This window comes from Rutidosis leptorrhynchoides, chromosome 3 (genome assembly GCF_046630445.1).
Source record: "Rutidosis leptorrhynchoides isolate AG116_Rl617_1_P2 chromosome 3, CSIRO_AGI_Rlap_v1, whole genome shotgun sequence".
Classification (NCBI taxonomy): domain Eukaryota; kingdom Viridiplantae; phylum Streptophyta; class Magnoliopsida; order Asterales; family Asteraceae; genus Rutidosis; species Rutidosis leptorrhynchoides.
Genome location: NC_092335.1, coordinates 567967875 through 567980130, shown reverse-complemented (window position 1 = coordinate 567980130; position 12256 = coordinate 567967875). Strand labels below are relative to the sequence as shown.

General features: G+C 32.8%; 1 protein-coding gene across 3 annotated transcripts; it reads left to right on the top strand.

Moving 5' to 3' along the window:
* Nucleotides 1–5644: 5644 nt before the first annotated feature.
* Nucleotides 5645–12162, top strand: LOC139898624 (methylsterol monooxygenase 2-2). 3 transcript variants are annotated; one of them, XM_071881378.1, is made up of 8 exons: nt 5645–5759; nt 7554–7691; nt 8560–8705; nt 8858–8977; nt 9664–9876; nt 10253–10333; nt 10957–11076; nt 12046–12162. In XM_071881378.1, the coding sequence occupies exons 1-7, from the start codon at nt 5730–5732 to the stop codon at nt 11033–11035; spliced, it is 807 nt and encodes a 268-aa protein (XP_071737479.1). In that variant the 5' UTR covers nt 5645–5729; the 3' UTR covers nt 11036–11076; nt 12046–12162. The 3 variants fall into 3 exon arrangements, with proteins under 3 accessions (XP_071737479.1, XP_071737480.1, XP_071737478.1); XM_071881379.1 differs by lacking the exon at nt 12046–12162 and adding an exon at nt 11160–11205; XM_071881377.1 differs by lacking the exon at nt 12046–12162 and having other exon boundaries at nt 10957–11225.
* The last annotated feature ends 94 nt before the right edge of the window (nt 12163–12256 follow it).

Genomic DNA, 12256 nt, shown 5'->3' with positions numbered 1-12256 from the left:
ATTAATTGATCATATAACTCATCAACGAAGATGTTTCACGAAGTGTACTGATTAGTGTTGACTTGGATACAGCTCATCTAGATTTTTTATTTTTTAAAGGCAAATACATATACCCAACACGCTTTTTTTACACGAATGTAAACATAATATTCACCATGGACTTGAACACATGACCTCAAAGTCAGAAGGGCACATCGATAACCCCAAACCAATGACCCTTTGGTTCATTTAGATTGTTTCGTTAAATAGTTTAAGCTCGTTAATATTATATGCATGTTAAAGAGCCAAAAATCGCAATCAGAGTTCCTTTGTCAAACTGCTGTTAAAAAGTACGTTAAGTCTTAACATGTGCATTGCATGTGAGGGTAAAATCATCTTTTTATCCTTTTCTTCTCATTTTAATCTAACTTATTTTTTTTACCTTCCACTAAATCATCTCTTTTTCACCTTCATATTCTCAAAATGATAAACCTTACTCTCTTTTGATGTAACTTATCATGAAAGCTGGTACCACAATTTAACCCTAAAATTTTTGTTATACATTAAAGAGATTGTAACCGGACTGAAAGGGTACATCATCATCTTCTTCTAATACCAAATAAAGAGATATTTGATTTGAACATAGAGGTAGGGATTCTTTGATATCATACCATGCTTCGTCGGTATGGAGGTACATAGTGGACAAATTCGGAAGACAATCGTCTTAATAATACATCACGTATGTGTGTTGAAACAGTACACGTTGTTTCAAAAATGCGAACAAGGCTTCTAAACCAAAGTCGCGAATGTCAATTTCTTCAAACGAAACATTTGAAGCACGCTTGTAATCGTAAACTTTGTAATCATAATTGAATTCACTCCTGTAATACACGTCGAATGAGACAATGATCAGAGAAATGGTTAATATTTTTGAAGATGACTGTGTGAATTGTGTGTTTGAATGTTTGAGAAGTTGAAAGTGTTTGAATGTGATTTTGAGTTGAGAAAGTTGGAGTATATATAGTGTAAAATATAGCCGTTTGTTTAAACGTCACCAACACGTGTCAACTGTCAACCAACAAGTGTTTCAGCTCACCCTCACGCCTCCGTGATGGGCTCATTGCGCTAGCAAAATTTACCACCATCACACCGCACAGTGGCGCAATGGTGGCGTAATGGCATCATTTTTTATGCATTCACGCTGCACTACAAATGGTCTTAAGAGTTTTTTCTATCTCACTAAGGCTGTGTTCCAGAGTTTTATCATAAAAGAAAAGAAATGAAACGGAAGGAGATGAAAGGGATGGAAATGATATCCTTCCATTTTGGAAAGAAGTATTACCGTAGAAATCAGACTAAATTCTCCCTCCCATTCTCTTCCCTTCCTCTTAAATGAAAACTAGGGAACACACCTACTTTTTACTTTCTTTCCACTTACTTTCTTTTCTTTCAAAATTATAACTTGGGAACAGACCCTAAAAGATTCAAGCTCTTTTAACGAAACGAACATTTTTATTAAATATGAATTTTTTCATAAAAGTTAAAAGCTAAAACCTATTGTATTCTCGAGTTTTTCTTTTAGCGGAAAAGAGTGAAGATGAAAGGGGATGAGAGTGTTTTACTATCCTTCTCAATCCGTCCAAATATGGGCGGAGAGTTTTGGTGACAAAATATAAAGGTACTATCCTTCATAATCATCTCCTCTCCTCTCATTTCCGCGGAAATTTAAAACTCGAGAATCGCTATTATTTTTTAATCCATCCATCTCCCCTCCTTTCCATCCTAAATAAATCTCGAGAATACAGCCTATTAAAAAAATAAAAAAAATCTGTGCCAAACATGTCATCTCCCTTCTTATTATAACAAAAGAAAAAATAGGAAATAAATTTTTAAATTCAGCCTTTAAATTAAATCTTATCCGTTGGATCAAGATTTTACAATGAAATCCAACCATTAATTTAATATACGAAATTCAATTACTAATAACTTTTAGGCTTTTTTATACAAAGACAATTATACCCTTAAAACATAATAATATTACAACTAACAATTAATTAGCCACATAAATTTCGGAGTTTCACATGTAATACGGATTTAAATCAAATCAAACAGCTGCTACGCCTCCTTCTTCTCCATCTATTACGATTTCTCATCCGACTTCATTCAAATTAATTAAAAATACGATCTTAGCATCTTCAATACCTTAATCGAATGATTTAAGATGATCATTTTCAGCCGACTACGTATCAACTGATGCATTACTTTCTTCAATTCCTTTTGCAACTTCAACTGATGATTATTGGTGAGTGATTCACTGCTATACTTTCATTAGCGTTGTTTGCATTTTGTGATTTTATGCACGGTTACTAATTGATGGTGGTAAGTTGTCGTTTATCTTTTGATATCTACCCTAACCTAATTTATTTTTTGTTCGGGCATAAAATTTGAGTTGTGGGTTTGATGCCTCCATTAACAGCAAGAGATAAGATTGATTGTTGTTAGTTCGTAACAGCTGTGACAATTTTTAGGGTTTTAGCATAATTTAGTTTTATTCTGCTTGCCTTCATTATTGATGGGTGTTTGTTTTATGGTGGTTTATTATTAGGTGCGTGTTCGATATTCTGCTTTCTTTTCACAAATTCCCAGTTGAAAGGTTATTTTAGATTGTATTCTACAGGTTTGTCCTTTCTTATTATGTCAGATTTTGTTTTCATTCTTTTTACTGGTCAACGATTTAGACTGTTGTGTGTTACTATCGACTATGGTGATGATCTTATGTCTTTACTGTATAAGGGATTGTTTGTTTGTGCTTATAAGGTATTGTCAAATAATATGATGTAAACATATTATCGATTTTAGACTGACATCGTTCAATATTAACTATGGTCTTGACCTTTTGTGTGTGTGTGTGTGTTTTTTTGTCTATAAAGTATTGTCATTTGATATGTAAAAGAAAGAAAATTATTTATGATAACAATTCTCGGGACGGATTATTTTTTTATGGTGATACTATTGTTTCTGCCTCTTGGGATGTATTTTCGAGGCAATTAACTAAGAGAAAGGAGCTTATACTTTATAACTATATGAATTGTCCATCTGTTAGGAAGTTACACCTGATAACAGAAATGTATGTTTCTTCTGCGGTTGTTTGCCATGCACTGTTGCATCTTGCAGTAGGATTTGAGAGTTCTGAAACGCATTATTTGGCCTCTAATATGTGTTTTATAATCTGTATTTTATTGGTTACACATATTTTAGTTACAATGCTGATGTAAATTGTTATTTGCATTTGCTGTGTTGGTAGGTCTCACTGCTACTTCGTCGACCCGTTGTCAGATACCTACCCCGTTGTGTAAATTTCCTGCTGCAGCTCAGTCCGAAGGTGTGTATTAGGTTTTATGTTTCTCTTCCATGTTACTTATCATTGTAGTATTGTTCATTTGTATTTTTTATGTTATATTGATCTATTTTGTTGATAGTAAAGTACACATGTGAACAATTAGTGACAACCAGGGAATATGATGAACCATTTGAACTGCCACCACCCATAAGTGCACTTGAAGGTACCTCACACACGCTCAATTGTTGTTGATTAGATTAATATGATAAATGGGTTCCAAAATGGGTCACTTTCTACCCGTTTAGGGATCCCAATGATTTATGGAATTGATTTGTTCATGGGCACAATAATGTTATTAATGCTACCCTATTTCCACATAACATTGGCCTTGGAGCTACGACGTGAGTCCATCTAATGTTTTATATGTTTCTATTTTCTAATAGTGAATTAGATTAAGCCAAAATTGTTTGGATGAATTTGACGTAATTCGACATTGACCTTTATATAATCTTTAATCCACAATAGGGATATTGAAATGTTTTGAATGTTGCAAACATCTTTTGTAGGTATGAAGAGATCCAAGATGGGGAAGATGTTACGAGACTTACAGTGAGGATACAGGACTTTTTCAAAATATGACACACTATATTAGGGTTGCAAGGTGAAATTCCAAAAGGATCACGACTAGGTGTCCCGTACGTCGCTGGAAAGTACGTACCTTTTAAATGATATCTCTCATATTTAATTAGGAGCGTTAGTTCTGCACGAGATGTTATTTTGAAACACCTTTTCATTGTAAACTTATAACTATGTCCCATCATTTTCAGGGACAAGGTAGCTACATGCGCAAAACATTTTGTGGCCGGTGGTGTGACAACTCACGGAATTGATGAAAATAACACAGTGGCCAACGAGCATGACTTGCTAACACAGTAGCAATCCTAAACACCTTTTTAGAGTCACCTTAATGTTTCCAACCACTTTCAGCGGTATATGTACTATATAGCTTGGCCGTGGACATGGGTTTTTGGAATATTTTCTTGCCCGAAGGTAATTGTTCTTACTTTTGCTTTTTTTTTTAATTATTTTTCTTATACAAAAGGTACATTATAGTTTTTCTTTTTACTATTGCAAATTAGTGTGAATGCTTACTCGAGTCTATGAGTCTACCCAGTTGTAGGTGTCTTGAAAGTGATTTGTTTGCTTCTCATGTTGTAGAGATTTATAGTTATTATTAGTTTTTTTTTTTTTTTGTATTAAAAATTGATTTTGTAGATATTTCTTCATTATAACAAGATCTGGGTGGTTGGTAATATCTGTAGTTACTGCAATGCAATGCAATGCAATGCAATGCAATGCAATGCAATTTCATTTTTGTATCTTATTTAGTCATTGTTACAAATCATTTTGTGTTCTTTGTTATTTAATATGATTACAATTGTTTGTTAAACGGGTGTCTTTCAAAATATGTTAGTGTAAATGATATTAGCTAAATAAGTAAAAAAAAAATTTTCTTCTGAGTATTAGCTTTTTCAACTTTATGTTTTTTTTTCAAGTTATAACTTGTATGTTTTATTATCAGTAATACGACACTACTACTTAAACTGTTTTAGTTTCTTATCAACCTAACAAATACTACATAAAATATATTTATTTTGACAATTCAATTTTTGATTTGTCCCTAAAAAATTTCGAGAATTTGTGGGTCTTAATAATTCGAAAGAGCGCTGGCATTGATCGCATTTCAAAACTATCACAAAAGATTGAATTAGATTAATCACCAATGGGAATTGGGAAACTATACCTAAATTAAAATTTATTTTACGTTTTTAGCAATTTTGGGGACTTAAATTATATTTGTTTAGGAATTAAATGTTAAATTTTGATTTTATTATTATTATAAACCTTTGTTGCATCGTTTACCTTTTCACTTAGTATATTTAATGATCATATCAGTTGTTAAACTGCTACCAAAATATTTTTTAATTAAACCCTCGAATTCGCGGGTCTTTAACTAGTTTAAATTGTATTGTATGGAAGATATATATGGAAATCTCATACCGCTAATACGACGTCGTACACGTTTCATCATCCACGTCCACCTTCCACCACAGAGTACAAACAATTCTATTTCATTTAGATCAATATAAAACCCCCCCCCACGGTATACCCCCAAAAAACTCATACGAGTACTATCCAGGGGAGTGATATAAACCAGACCAGTATTATTATCATTGTTTTTATTTTATAATTATTAATTATTATAAATCAATTGATTTTTATTTTTTTAATTTTATTTTAATAAAATAATTACTAGAATACAAATATACAAATACAAACAGTTATTGTGCACGTCGACCTCAGATTCATTTCAACAAAATCTCGTGGTCTTTCTTTCTCACCGGATTCCATGGCTTCCGTAATCGAATCTGCTTGGAAGGTATCGTAATATTTCTTCTCATTTTTCATTAATATCACCTATTTTCCCCTAGATTCAACCTATTACTCTCATTGCTTGATACTTTCTGCTACTAATTTCCGATTTCTGAATGTATCAGAAGTTAATGTTTCTCTCTTTGAATACTTAAATCCGTGTATACATTGATCTATAATTAACAATTTCTATTACTGTGTGTTTTTATTGATTCACTTGTTAAAAAAAGTGGTTTCGTTTTAGTATTCATTTAATTTGGTTAGTTATTGTGCTACTATCATCTTATATCGCACATGCATGATGTATATAGTATATGTATAATTTATTAGATACAGAATTAGATACATTATTCATTATTACTATTTTATTACAATATATGAATCAATTTAATTTGATAAGTTCATAAACTTAACAACTGTATCTATATTATAGTGTTAAGTGTTTCATTGCGTTTTGTAACAATTTTATGCGAAAGTTTTTTCAGTAAACTAGCAGAGGCACTAGATGCATGACCATAAAAGTTGAGAGATAGTCAATTTGGACGTTTTGAAGTTTTAAACAAACACCTCAAGATATTTAATTTTCAACTAGTGAATTTGCTATACTTAGATGATACAAACTATGAGTTTTGAGTACTTCTTACGGTTCTTACAAATATATATATATATACTGTTAATTGAACTGTCAAGTTCTGTTTTTAGTTGTAGGCGTAACAAAGACATTGCCGTGTGAAGTGAAAAGACTAGGGATGTTTAGTATGATCTATTTTTTTTATGTTGACATTATGGTTAATAAGTGAAATGACATTCGACTGAAAGCTTTTTCAGCTCTATTGTAGCGTCGGTATGCTGATTGTCTTATAAGTGTTGGTCATAGTAGGTCTAAATCATTTTTTTTGATTTTTTATTTAAGCTGTAAGAACTTGCTGAAGTTCTAATGATGATTTTTTTTCTAGAGAAGCTTTGTGGTTTTAGAGATGCTCAACGGTTGTTCAGAGACATAGATATGTATTTTCTATATATAGCAGTTAGCATCTTGTTTGCCAAAATTAATCCGCCTTTTCTAGTAAGGGTCGTAAGGATAATGAATTGAGGTAAAGCAATTGGAAGTGAAATTAGGGTCTAGGTGATAATGTTTTCTTACCACCACTTCAATTTATACAAAATATTGATAATTTTCTATTCAATCATACAGAATACGTGGTTGCTCATTTAGAGGATCCTCATTATTCCCTACTTGCAATTTTGTATGCATTCGAGAAAAGATGAGCATGATCAATAGTTGTGGTTTATCCAGACGGCTAGAGTCCACATTCTTATCAATTTTTTTTTACAAAAGACGTGTCTCAGTATTAACAAGTATAATTCAGTCTTTTTTTTGTACGGTTGTGTTTGACAATTTACATTCACAATAAGTCAAGGCAAACAAGTAATGCAAGTAAATTTTATACAAAATGCTAAGTAGAGAAACTTTTTGTTAAAAAATATCTATACATCACAAGAAAGTTTTACACACATATAGGACTCGAATTATTAGGAGGCTTTCTCCACATAACTTTTGTAACTTCAAGACTTGTAGAGCTTTGTGGATTCTCGGGCCAACCTTTGATCACAACGTCTTAACTTTATGAGTTGTCACCCTATGCCAATAAGTTAATGACCTGTTGTTATTTGGCTTATAAATGGGTTTAACTGGGTTTTCGTATATGGAAACAATATCTTATGGTTTAGCACTAAGATATGAGGTTGATTGCTGAACTTTTTTTTCTCAATTTCTATGTTTATTTATATATTTTTGCAGTATTTAGTCACTAATTTCAGTGACTTCCAACTGGCATGCCTTGGAAGTTTTTTGCTTCATGAATCTGTCTTCTTTTTATCTGGACTTCCGTTTATATTCTTGGAAAGGGCAGGATGGCTCAGCAAGTACAAAATTCAGGTTTAACATTTTCATGCACTGAATCTTTATTTCACAAAATGTTACAGTTGAACACTTTGGTTATCTGTTGACATAATCTAGACCCTTTTTATTAGCACTGTGCAGTCCTAACAGTTAACTAATCTACACTTCTTTTGTTACTTGTAAACAGAACCTCGACATTTATGACATGACCTCAAATGCTGCTTTGACAAACGTTGAAATTTGTATACATTTGTAGATAGACCTTAATATGAATGAAAGAATTGAGTTGTCTTGTAGGTTTTTTCTGAAGTACCTTTACATGGTACCTGAATTTTTCATTCCAATACCTTTAACTGTGTATTATTCACTTACCCAATGAAGAAATATTGTTCACGCAGCTGAATACTCTTGTTGAGGTTTAAGGTTTTTCAGGAAGCCTTGGGATCGTCATAATCGAAAATGACCTGATTACCTGAACTTGTTTCGTCAATCAAGTAGTGCTACATAATCGAACCAAATCGTTATACAGTATCTGATAATGCTCAATAAAGAGGATAGTTTTTGCCATTGTTTTGGACCTGATTCGCAAGCATTTTTGTTAATATTTATTCTTCTGGCTGAAGAAAATACCCTTAACCCTTTTAGACTGATATATATTGGAGCACATGACCATTTATGGATCCACTGTTACTGTATACTGATGATATCTCTGTTTTTTTTTATAAAAAAAAACTGGAAACCATATCCTTCCTTGGGATGTGTTATGTATGCTTAAAACGTCAACTTGGATGTTTACTAATGTTTTATGTGCCCTGATTTATGACGTGTTTACGGAATTGTTTACTCAGTGGATGTAACTTGTTTTTTGCACTTGTTAATTCATGGCATTTGTTTACTTGTGCAGACAAAGACCAACTCGACTGAAGCGCAAGATAAATGCATTACTCGGCTACTGTTGTATCATTTTTGCGTCAACCTTCCTGTTATGATTGCTTCCTATCCTGTCTTTAGATTTATGGGAATGCGAAGTAGTCTTCCGTTGCCATCCTGGTATTTTCACGTTTTTTTTTTGTGCTACAACGGTTGACCACATTCTTTTTTTTTTTTTTTGTTGAAATTATTCTTTTCAAATATTTATTTATTTAAGAAAGTATGTTTGTTGAGTTACACTCATTTATGTCGTGAATCTTTTACCTTTGCAGGAAAGTAATGTCAACACAGATACTATTCTACTTCGTTGTTGAAGATTTCATATTTTACTGGGGACACAGAATATTACATACTAAATGGCTGTACAAGCATGTACACAGCGTTCATCATGAGTAAGAAACTTATAATATTTCAAAAGTTATCTACTTTCATATTTTCGGACTGAAACAATTTGAAAGAAGTTGGGTCAGGCTTTTACACAGTTTTCCACATATTTTGACTTGTTAAATATTCAGTGTGTCAAATGTGATAAGAAATTTATAATATTTTAAAGGATTTTGCTAATGACCTATCTAAGGACTGTCGTTAAAACACTTAAACATGTTGTACTATTTAATAACCGCTACTATAAAAATCATTTTGTAACCGCTTTATACAACATTTTATGCGTGTTAATGACAGGCGTTGTCGTTAGCAAAATCTTCTTTTAAAAGTTATCTACTTTCTGTATACAATGATTTAGGTACTTTTGCATTAAAATACAATTTAAGGGTGACCTTCAGCCCTTTTGGCATCCTTGTAGTCTAGTTCTATTTTTATAATATTAGAAGTTTGACTTGTTTCCACTCTGGGTGGAGAAATGACTTGTTTATATTCTCGGATAGGGGAATGATTGTCTACATCTCACCTCCCTCATACACCACTCATGTGGTATTGAGTTTGTTGTTGTTGTTGTATTAGAAGTTTGACCTGTTAGATGTTAAAACAGTCTCTGAATCAACCTGTGCAAAATAACTAGAACAAAATTGTCACGTTTACTTGCAGTTATATATGTTTATATGCATTTGGTATGTGCCAGGTATGCAACCCCTTTCGGATTGACTTCAGAATATGCTCATCCAGCTGAGATATTATTCCTTGGTTTTGCTACAATTTTTGGTCCTGCCATCACGGGGCCTCATCTGATAACACTTTGGTTATGGATGGTTGTTCGAGTTCTTGAAACAGTTGAGGCACATTGCGGTTATCATTTCCCATGGAGCCCCTCAAATTTCCTTCCTTTATACGGCGGGTAAGTCTACGCACAAACTTAGATTTGTGTGTTTAGTTGTACGTACTCTCATATCACCAACTCCTCCGGTCCCAATTTTATTGTCAACTAACAAAAAAAAAAAACACTCAGTTTAGGAAATGTCATTATCACACTCTACTTTTTGTAAAGATTACAGTTTTACCCTTTACTTTTTACCTATTTTTTTGTCCTAAATGCATAAATTATGGGCAAAACAGAACTTTACCTAATTATTTTTTTCTATTCATGGAAGTAAACAATCTGAGACAAATGGAATAGTGTAGTGGACAATAAAATAGTTAAATAGGGAAGGAGTATTCATTTTCATTTTCGCCAACTTTATAGGAAAATTTAACCCTTTTTATGAAATTCTCAGTTCCGAATTTCACGACTATCATCACAGACTTATCTACACCAAGTCCGGCAACTACTCGTCAACTTTTGTCTACATGGACTGGTAAGACTCTAATATGCTTATTTGACCTTGGATGATATGCTTTTTGCTTTATGGTACCAACGATTGCAATAAAAGTTAACATATATTCATCTTTGAGCCTTTACTCTTGGTCTGTCCTACCTTTAAATACCAGGGCGTGTTTGGTAGTAGGATGCACACAGACAACTACTTTGATTTTGTGTGTAGCCAACATGTTCTTAGCTCTTATATGAAATGCTATAGATGACAAAATGGGCATGCAACACTTGTAAATTATGGTACTGGTCGGGTTGGGTCAAATATGATTTTAAGATTACTGTATCATATGCCAGTAATTAACTGAGTTCTTTTATTCTAAAGATGTAGGAGGTTAGAAGCAGCAAAAAGATGCTTCGAGGGACGTTCAAACCATTTTCCCTTTTTCTCTTTAAAAAAAAAAAAAAAAACCGCATAACTTATTATAGATGAAACACAACCTGGTTCAATGTGTTTGTAGATATGCGTCTAGATTGCCACCTATTATGAATGAGAAGTGACGATTGCGATGACTTGCTGTCTGATTTTGTAATCTGAAACCGTTTATGAAGCTGGCGTTTTTGTGTATTCTGGTATCTTACGTTATTTTGACGATATCCTTTGTTCAGGTTATTTGGCACGGATACTGGTTACAGAAAACTACAGGCACTAAAGAGCGAAGAGGACGCCAATTATAAAGAGAATTAGCAGTCGGTTTTGGACTGTTTTTGTGACTCATCGTGAAAAAGGTCGGGTCTTTTATTTATTGTGAAGTTATTTATCATTGCATTTTTCTTGAACAATTTATATAATTATCAGCAACAAATTACAGGCACTAGATCCTCTTATATGTTATGGTGTTTGTAATTTTTAACCATTGTTCAATGATGCAAGACTTTTTGAACCTGTGGTCAAAATTCTTCTTTTTTTTTTTCTTTTTTTTTTTTTAACGGCCAAAATATATAAACAAAAGAACCTCCCTTCTGTTACTTGGAACGATGCTTCTTTTTTACTTATAAATCATAAGGAATATTATATGTTTATCAATAAATTTTGTCGGTATCAAGTTTTAGAAACATAGCATGGTACCCAAATTCCAAAAGAAAAAAATAATAATCAAAGTGACCTTTTACAAACGTAGTATAACAATTCTTTTTTTTTAATTTTTTTTTTTTTAATTTTACAGTCGTTACTGCAAATTCCAGGTCGCTTGACATGAAAATTTTTATCATAAAAATAGAAATTCCAGGTTGATGCCTTAATTTTTTCAATTATCACCTGAATATTCAGGTCACGACCTAAAATTTCCAAGTCTATGACCGTAAAATGCTAGTCGTAACCTATTAAGGGAATGAAAGAATATTTATTCAGATGTACTGATGAGTGATGACCATTTGTATATGACCTAATCAGGATGTCATGTCACCGTTTTCGACCAATTATCCTTGGTCACCCTATATGTGGGGCTAGTAAGGTTCAAACTTGAGACTTAGAGAGTTCTCAATTGTGACATACTTCACCTTTAGGACTAACAGCCACATTAGCGTCACGTCAGTACTTCATTTTCAGAACTAACTTAGGACTAAACACCATTAACAATGACATATTTCTTCATAAAAATCGAGACCCACTATATTATTTAATTAATTAAGTGTACAAGTATACAAGCAAAATATTCCACATATACTCACTTTTATCCGTCGAGCAACATTTCACAGGAAGACAAGAGAAAAGGCGAGGAGGTGTGTGGCCTGGGCGGATCCCTAAGGTGTGGACGGGGAGGAAGTAACAACTGTTGGGAGCACTCTTATATTGAAGGTATCCAAAACGCAATCACTAACGCTGTATTCTCGAGTTTATTTTTGCAAAGAAAGGAAAGGAGAGGGAAGGATAGAACATTAATCAAGCATTTTTTAGTTTTTTTTATGA